The sequence below is a fragment of the Eutrigla gurnardus genome (genome assembly GCF_963514095.1).
Source record: "Eutrigla gurnardus genome assembly, chromosome: 13".
Classification (NCBI taxonomy): Eukaryota; Metazoa; Chordata; class Actinopteri; order Perciformes; family Triglidae; genus Eutrigla; species Eutrigla gurnardus.
Window position 1 is genome coordinate 18,871,201 of NC_139936.1, and position 10,068 is coordinate 18,881,268.

At 38.2% G+C, this 10,068-nt stretch overlaps 1 protein-coding gene across 1 annotated transcript; it reads left to right on the plus strand.

Annotated features, from left to right (window-relative positions):
- Positions 1 to 5,262: 5,262 nt before the first annotated feature.
- On the plus strand, positions 5,263 to 10,068 carry LOC311023072 (RING finger protein 215-like; the record flags this gene model as incomplete). The annotated part of the gene is made up of 8 exons (XM_084024738.1): positions 5,263 to 5,334; positions 6,016 to 6,101; positions 6,487 to 6,541; positions 6,646 to 6,750; positions 7,000 to 7,116; positions 7,677 to 7,820; positions 7,939 to 8,041; positions 10,012 to 10,068. 8 exons carry the CDS (start codon positions 5,263 to 5,265, stop codon positions 10,032 to 10,034), a joined length of 705 nt encoding a protein of 234 aa, XP_083880864.1. The 3' UTR covers positions 10,035 to 10,068.

Consider the following 10,068-nt stretch of genomic DNA (forward strand, 5'->3'; position numbering starts at 1 on the left):
AGTTGCAGGATTTCATCCAGTGACTCAGCTAAAATCAAAGAGGAACACTTTTTTAATTGGATTATCTATGTTTACTTTAAATTTAAAGACAGCTTCTCATTTGTAAATATTTCCAAAAATGTTGTTTGCCTTTGTAACAGATGTGGATAGGGCATGAAAGGACCCAAGGACTTGTTTTCCAGCATTTATTCTCTGCAGAAGGCAGTAATACACATTAATTGCCTTTTGTTCCTTCTCTGCACCTCTGTTCCATCAACATGCAAGGCAGCAGTGTCTAACCTCAAAATACATTATACCTTTTTTAATATTACCGTATGTTCTAAGAGCTATTTAAATTGGCAGGATATCATTGAAACTCAACAACAAATCTCCTCAAAACCATGACGAGATATTCAAAGGGAGAACAGCGACCTCTTTTGGGCAAATTAAATCAGTACGTGGATGAGAGTGACTAAACAGATAAAAAGATGGCAGGAATGTTCCACAAGGATGAATACTGTTGTAAATCATGTGATAACTTATTTACTTCATGTATTTTCGTATGGCAGCTGCCACACCTTGGCTCCAGGGGAAAAATGTAAATATTCATTTTTTTAATACATTTATGGAATTACTCTGTCAATTTGTATTGATTAATCTATTATTTAATACATATAAATTACCTACAAGTGAAAATTAGAACAACACAATCGATTTTCTAGATATTATCTTTCCCAACACTTGTATCCCCCCTCCATATCTTGAAATGTGGTATCTCCCAGCCCCCCCTGACGAGACGACGGAGGTCAGAGCTGGGTCATTATTGTTATCGCGTTTTTGTTTTGCTAAGCTAATTAACTAAAATGAAAAGGAAGCAGATAACTTTAGAATCTTTTTTATAAAAAAAAAAAAAAGAGGCAGGTGATGGGTCCAATGTTTCCCCAGCAGGGGAGGGAGGAGGACCAGGTAGTGAAGGCGGGATTCAGGCTGTTAACGAGGCTGTTAGCCACTCAGCACCCTCTTCTCCCTCCCTCCCTCTCCTCTTTGCATTTGGACTTTAACAGTTTTAAGTTGACCTGGTATGTTCACGTGATATTGTTGCAATTACATAGTGAATGAAGTGAACAGAATGAGTGAAATTGTGTTTGTCAGAAAGGCTATTACTGCTCTCTAACCCTGCCGCTTGATGCGTAACGGCGCATTTGACTGAATTGATTGATTAACGTGCGTAGTTAAGTGTTTGTGTCCATAGTTATGTTAGCGGGATGTGAGTCAGACTGCATTTGAAAAAGTTCACATTTTCCTAACCACACAGATAAGCTACATAGCAGACTTGTCACTTTTGTTATGATTATTTGCTGGGCATGTATATTGATGGATACTGTAGTTAAGTCATGTGACTAGTAACCTTGCCATACCTTAGCTTTGGCTGAATTGACGCCACTGATTCAAAGACAGTAATATTGTAATGTAACTAATTACTTTGAAATGACAGTAACAAGTAATAAATAATGCATTACGCTTTTGAAGTAACTTGCCCAACACTGTTGGTGACTCTCAAATGTCCGTAGGTTTGAACCTGAGTGTGAATGGTTGTCTGTCTCTACATGTCGGCCCTGTGATAAACTGGTGACCTGTCCAGGGTGTACCCCGCCTTTGCCCAATGTCAGCTGGGATCGGCAGAGCCAGAGCTAGAGAATATTCAGTGGGGTAGCCAGGGTGAGACCAGAGGTCATTTTGGGGTGGCACATAGATCTAAAAATGAAAGAAGGCATCTTGAAAATGCGGGAATATTTAAAGGCATGTACGCGCTATAACTCTACACCAGAATAATAATATAGACAGTGGCGTTATTGTCAGATATACTTTTACTTGATCAATTTATTGCAGTGACCTATGAGTTCATTTTTTTTTTCATCAAAACATCATAAGAGACTCAGAGACAGTTTTGTAATTTATTTTTAAAATTCAGATCTGATTCTTTCAATCAATCAAATAATCATTTCTGACTCATTTTGTCAGTCTGATTTCTAAAGGCCTTGCATGTATATATTGAACTCAGATTCTAAGAATAAGCGCAGGTTGGTCTCAGCTTTTGCGGTCCGCTTCAAAAAGTCGGCCTTCTGCTCTAACATGGCAAAAAGTCAAAGTGCAGTGCATTTATCACAACATAACTGACACAATTGCAAATACATCACAGTGTTGATGTGCGTCGGTTTGATACGTCCCAGGTTTCTTGCTGCAGTAGAGAAAAGTTCCACCTCTAAAAAGAAACGTAGTTCCGTGCAAGATAAAAAAGTCTCAAAAATGCAAAGAGGACCAGGGCATGGGGCCGGGATTCAGTGTAGGGTGGTGCCGGCCACCCCTGGCCACCATCCAGATCCGCGGTTGCTGCGACCGCAAGCAACCTGCGACCACAACCCATGGCATGCTTTGTCATATGGACTTATTGCCTCATCTTTGCAGGTCTTCAGAAAGCTCAGTCCCGGACCTAAAATGACCAGGAAGTGGTTTGTAGACACAAGACTTTAGTTGCCGACTTTGAACGACACCACAGACATAGATAGTTATCACCACAGACTTTATTGAATGTTAGCTAAACCCCATAATTCCCAGGCATGGATATTTTAGAAATAAGTAATAAAAATAGCTAACAAATGTTAGGGCATTACATTCATTCAATTGATTCAGCATTTAATTCTTTCAACTCATTCAAATTTTATTTTTCATTAGAGTTGAAGATTTGAGCCTGTAAAACCGAAAGCCGACCTCATTCCTGCTACACTGAACACAGAATGCTGCTGAGCTGTTTTTATTTCATGACTGGAACAAAGCAGATATAGTTTTATAAACCAGGCTGCTTGAAGTCATACGTGCTTAAAGTCATACTTCAACCGAGAAATAGTGACGGTGACAGGGAGTAAATGCACAAGACAGTTAGAATAAAAGCATGCAATGTTAAAATCAGGGAATATAAAGTAGGCTTAATCCATCAACAGTGTCAAATATAAAAGCACACTTAAAATGGTCCTTTCTGCTCTGTGACTAACACTCTGTGGTAATATGGTCCCAGGCAGTGTTTTAGTATTTGGTTCAATGGATTCATAGGCATAACTGTGCATTTTACTGCTGTAGATGTTTGAGGTTGTCCTGATTTAACTCCAAACTGTTTACTCTACAGCAATGCTGCAACTTTTTTTTTTTTCATCATCACATGCAACTTTTCGTGAGCTTCAGAAAAACAGCATTGCATTGCATATATATATATATATGTGTTTTGTATCGATCCAAGAGTGGCTTCACATGCTTTGTTTAGTTTAAAAAAAAACAAGTGAATACAGGATTTAATATGTTTCACCAGACATGAAGTGTAGAATTTGAGAGTAAAAGTAGCTCTTAATGATGTTCTTTCTATTCATCTGCAGACATTTAAACTCCACATTTATGCTCTACAGTTTAAATTCTGATTTTAGATTTAGTTTAAAAAAAAAAAAAAAAAAAACGTTGTTTAGTTTTAATAATACTCTCAACGTCTTTGTTTTGGACAATGTGGAAAAAAATGAGGTCCCCGACTTTGCCAGTCTCAGAACGACATTGATCATGTGTACCACACCGAGTATGAGCACACCAACTAGAATGGTGATCTCACAGACAGGGTAGTTTGCAGGATGATCAATTTCATCAGCTCTTATGGGCTCAATCAACGACGCAACGACGCATTGGACTGAGGCCTTTGATGATGTATGGTTAACCACCAGTGTCAGCGACGCAGAGTCAGCGCACTCACTAATCGTAACCCTGCTCCTACGTCACCTTTACCACCGCAGCTGACTGAGACCTGAGCTGATATACGTTCGATGGGACCTATTAATAACTCTGCGTTCTCACGCGGTATTTATACCCCTCCGACGTGCAGTCCGTTTGACTCAGGGTGCGCAATTTTCTCCACCTGCCATTTCCATGTGTGACACATTCTCCCTCTCAAGGACTCTTGCCAGATAAAGTTTCAGCTCTAAAATCGCTTTACTTTTCAAATGATCGGCTTTTTTATGATAAACGCTGACGATGACGCTGCCGCTTGGGATTATGGGTAACCGCTTATAACGCTAAGTAAAACGACTGTATTAAAATTGCACATGAAAGATCCATAAAAAAGGCACGTTCAACAGTTGTATGGCGATTGCTCAGGTGGGCTGAAATCTTTGTCACATTTATGAGAGCCACGGCAGCTATGTACCATCGTTTAGTAGTATTGTCTGCTGGAAACAACAGCAATCACATAGTTTGGTCGTGTTGTTATGATTTAAATGTCGCTCATGGAATCGAATCCTCATCAAAACTGCCAAGGGGCCGAAGAAAATTAGCTGCAATACCATTGTCAGCCACAGCAGAGAGCCCAAGGGCTGGTGGCGCTGTTTCAATATGTAGGCTGCTGGCGAGGGAGACGGTCAAAGAGGTGTTTATGTATGAGTGCGTCCACTTCAGCGGGAAAGGTGTCGGGAAATGAATGGTGATAGTCATCAACTACTTTCAAGGATGTTTCCTGAACCACTCCTGAACGAATGTTGCTGTATTACAGGAGCATCATCCAGAGGCGCTGTTTGTGAACAGGCAAGGCAGGCAACTGCTTGGGGCCCCGAGTTGCCAGGGGGCCCCCGAGACTCGGCCCGAGGGCTGTTTTATGAATGTTTAAAAAATCAATTTGATGCCCGCCGCCGCCGCCACTGCCGCTAAAGACCACAATGGAAGACAGAATTAAAAAAGATACTTTTTTTTTCAACCGACCTCCTCATAAAAATAAAGTGTAAATAAACTAGTTAGTTATTATATGGTTTTTATTGTTCTTGACATTTATATATGCACATTTTGAATATAAAAAACGTTGGTTTCATACATCTTTCGTTGGCGTCAGATTATTTAGAAGATTATTATTGTTATTGTTTAGTCAGAAGGGCCCCACTGAAAATTTTGCTTGGGGCCCCAACAGACTCTAGAATCGCCTCTGGCATCATCTTACAATGCTCCATAAACACATCCAAGGGCGTAACTTAGAGTTGGGGGGGGTTGAGATTTCCGCCTGTGAAGCAGGTCTGAGGACATACCCCGCATGATTTCCGGCATGATTTCTCATGCTCTCATGCTCTCTCTTTTCTCATATATATATATACCGGTATATATATATATATATATATATATATATATATATATATATTGGGGAAAACGGTTCACATTGGTATTCCTTTATACAACAAACTTAACATGCATCCTCTCTCTCTATTAAAGATGAAGCGAGCGTTGGTCCTGGGAGCATCTGCTCTGATCATTCTGGCTCTCAACCAAAACACTGTCAGTGAGGTAAATCTCCACAAACCCAATCACCAACTCTTTCATCATAGTTTACTAAAACCCTGTCGGTCACATGCTTTGAGGGCATCTGCAGTTATTTTGTGTGACTGTGTGTGTCCAATGTTGGGCAGTTGCACTTCAGGTCTCTATCGAGAAGAGACTGTGGATTATATTGATTTCTGAAAGAAAACCTGATTGAAATATAAGTTTAATAGACACCAATTCCACGAGATGAAAAAAGACCAGGAAACGAGATCATGTTAATACTGGTCTTAGCTGCCCTGAACTCCCCATTTCTTTTAGAATTGATTTTAAGGTTATTTTACTCACATAGACGTCTCTTGATGATAAAGCACTTCATACAATTCAAACTTTTTAACTATTAAGCTCCTAGACTCTGGATCAACCTTCTTATTTAGACAGAAATATAGTTTACCGGTATGTAGTAAGTTTTTTATTATTATTTTTTTCTACATACATTTTTACTACTTTATTTTGCTAAATGTTTTTGGTTCTGTTATTGTATTTTCAAGAACTTCTTTATTGTCTGGCCATACTATAAAGCATTTTGAGCTGCATTTTATGTACGAAAGGTGCTAAACAAATACAATTGTTGTTGTTATCATTATAATTATTATTATAAATTTTTCCAGGTCATATTTAGAACCTAAAAATCAGTTTCTGTTGTAGATGGATCTGTCTCAGGTGCTTTCCAAGCCCATCATTGTGATCCAGACGTCTGAAAATGTCACCAAGCTGATTGGAGCTCTGCTCAGGTATAGAACACTTTATTATTCATTACTGCCAACATGGAAAAGGTTACTTTCACGTGCATCAAGTTATATAACATCATGTCGCATGCTTTCTCAATTCAAACAGTGTTTTGTGCTGCTGTTGCACATTATACCTTTTTTAAGGCAATATTTCAGCTCCACCTGTGAACTGAACCTCATGACTTTTTTGTTCATTTTATGTTGTTTGTCGGATAAGTTATGTAGCTTTTTTTGTTAGTGTAGCTATTATCACCGGTGATGAAATGGTGTTATAATTTTATTGGAAAAAAATATATTTTTTTAGCAAAAAAATATAAGGAGTATTGTTCTGGGATTGGCACCAAAACACAATCTTTATTTGCACTAAATGACAGATCTCTCCGTACAGGGGTCTTCAAGCGACAGCTAAAATCACATACAAGACAATACTACAGGACAACTTGGTGAGCTCCACAGTGTTTCTCTCAGTTGTTAGCGCCGTCTGGTGGTGAGTGAACAGATGACAGGCTGAGCTGACACTGAGCGCATGCTGCTGTGTGTTGGGCAGGGAGCCACGCTCACATTGTGGTCCAGCTGCGGGCGATCGAGAGGAGGTCGCTACGGAGAGTGGCAGGGGGTCATCTGCACGGGAGAGACCAACTCTCAGGTCCAGGTGGGGGGGCCGAACAAACAAATCAACTGCCTTGTGTACACGTTTTCTTAAAGTTGCTGGATTGAGGGTCATGTTTTACACATCAAAGTCTACTGCATGTGTGAAAGACGTTGTGAATGCCATTTCCCCTGGCAGTCTAGGCCCTTTTAAGACCAATATCACAGTTGATCATGTTTATTTAATCGTGGGAAGCCAAAATCGTGATCGCGCTTCATATTGGATTTGCTGTTCTTCTCTGTTTATGTGTAGAAGTACCTGCAGCAGCTGTGGGACACTGTCCTCCTGGTGGCTCTGATCCTCAGCACCGGAGTCATTGTTCAGGCTCGCTGGCAGTATCGGTACCACGAGCTGAACGACGACTTGGAGGTAAACTCGGTCTTTACTGACGGTCATATATCACAGGTTAAACATTAGAAGTTACTGAGCACATTTACTCAATAACTGTACTGAATATTTTCATTTTCTGCTACTTAATACTTTCTAAATATTGTACTTTTTACTCCAATACATTGAATAAATACTTTTAGTTACTTTGCAGATTAAAATGAATAATTCAATAATATTGTCAAATACATTATGCTGTGTTATTTATATGATAGGACTTCATTTACGAGCTTGTCAAGGGGAATACAAAGGAACTTGTCCTGTCCCTTGTGATGTCACAAGAGGCTTGGGCTGCGGTCGAATAGTCTTTCTGCTTAGGAAGGTTCCTAACTATAGAAGTGACCCGGAAGTAAACAAGTGGCCGCCATGATGAGAGCCGTTCGAATTCTCTAAATGCAAAGGAAGGTTCTCCAATGGTCCTTTCAGATCTCCTTCAGCATAGGATGCAACGGACCTTCCTTTACATAAGGAAAGTCGTAGCAGCTTCTGGTGACATCACATCCTATTTAGATGGCACATGATTTTCTGCTGTCTTTGTTCAGCTCTTTCCGAAAAAGGATGTCCTGAAGAGAATGTTGTCCCTGAAGACCAAAACATATCGTCAGCCCAAACGGTGGTGTGACCCCTCCCAAGCGGTGGAGACGGACAACTGTGCAGTCTGTCTGGAACCGTTCAACAACAACCAGGTCAGACAACACGCCCACATACGTACCTACACGCTCTGATTTAGACTCGGATGGATCAATTCCCTGGTCGAGTTCAGGCAGCCAAGTGGAGAAGTGGTCTCTTGTGTTGTTGTCTCAGTGTCTACGGGTGCTGCCGTGTCTTCATGAGTACCACAGAGATTGTGTCGACCCCTGGCTGCTGCTGCATCACACCTGTCCTCTGTGCAAACGCAGCATCCTTGGTGAGTTCAGTTACACAACACTATCTGTTGATGATTGTCCCATGCACACAAGCATCCGTCCACACATTAGAGCTGAAGAAGTGCTATTTATACCGACCTATACCTTAGTCGCATCACTCCGACAGCAGTCATCGACAACAGTCGTCATTACAGCTGGCTGCTACGCAACGCTGTGGCTATTTTAAGTGTCCATTCCATGAATTCATCACATGTTGCTATTAACTAAGATGTACTTTTGTTATGCTATACTACGGCTTCCTATGACATACTATACTATTAACTTTTTGTCACTTTATGACATTCATTTTTGACAGACTATACAATTACTTTTTTGTGACTTTATGACATTGGCTACTATACTAGGACAGTAATGATATAGTATTATATGAATCTTTCATGACATTTTATGACATATTATATTATTACTTTTTATGACATTGAATGGCGTATATTTTTACTACATACTATACAGACATTCTATTAATTTGAATGAATTGTTTATCAGTCACAAAAAGTAATTAAGTCATAATATACTATGTCATAAAGTCATATTAAAGTACGTCATAAAAAGTGATAGTATTTTGTGTCATTAAAGGTCATAGCGGTAGTCTAGTATGCCAAAAGAATTCAGAAAAAGTCAAAGTACCGTATGTCATAAAAATGTAAAAAAGTCATAGTATAGTATAGCCTATTGTAAAAAATGTCACAAAAACGTCATTGTCGAAAATAGTCATAAAAACATGTCATAGCATAGTATGTTGAAAAGATGAATAAAAACTTCATTGTATAGCCACTTTAATGCAGACATATTGGAATTGTTTTCATTGTCATAGTATAGTATGTCATAGAAAAGCCATAGTATAGTTTGTCAAAAACAATCATGAAAAATCCTTGTAGTATGTCAAACAAAATGTGATAAAGTCATACTGTAGTATGTCATAAAAAAATGATAAAAAAAAAAGTCATACAAATGTCATAGTGAAGTATGTCATCAATAATGTCACATAGTCTGGTATGTCACAAAAATTCATAATATAGTATTTATTGGAATATACATATTGCAATTGTGTTGATTGATTTTATAGGACAGTGAAACAGTCAATCCTGTTACAAATAAGTTATAAAACAAAATAACAAATAAAATGAAATGTAAATACAGTAAGCTGTCAAAAAACTAATCTTATAAACAAAATTAATAATCAACGTAAAAAAATAGCCTATTACATCTCCAAAAAGGAGTGATATCAAATGTATTACTATTATTTTTATTATTATTATTATTTTTAAATTGATCGTACACCTTCTCTATATCTCAAACAATGAAGAACTTAATTTATCATGTAAACTCTTGTGATTGGAAGCCTATATTATTATTTTATGTTGATTCCAAACTTGGAAATGAAATAATATTTGTGACCTGGCTGTCCACATTTAAGATAAAATAATCCTTTATGTCAATAAAAGTCACAGTATAGTAAGTATGTCATGAAAGTTGGTTCTATAGTATGACTTAAAAAAAATCACAACAAATCACAGTATAGTATGTCATAAAAAGGCACAGTGTATGTAAAGAAAAATCAGAAAACATAGTAAAAAGTCATAGAATAGTATGTCATGAAAAGTGATTGACCATTTCCCCCCCCATTGTTTATGACACTGTACAAAGTATAGTATGTCATAGAAAAGCATAGTATATTAAAATAAAAAAGTCATAGTATTATGTATGTCATAAAAAGGTGCATAGTAGCATAGAAAAAAAATAATAAAAATGTGAGTCAGTTTCATGTGTAATATAAAATATAGTATGTCCAAAATAATGTCAGAAGTTATAGTACAGTATGTCCTAAAGTCATACTATAGTATGTTTTTTTTTAAATCATACTATAGTATGTTTAAAAACAAAGTCAGTAAATTATGCCATAAAATGTCACAAAACCTGACAAAAGGCTCTCTCCTCCAAACTTCTACAGGCAGCGTCTGCAGAGACAGTTAACGTCGTCCTCATCTCCGTTGACGCAGCAGTTCTG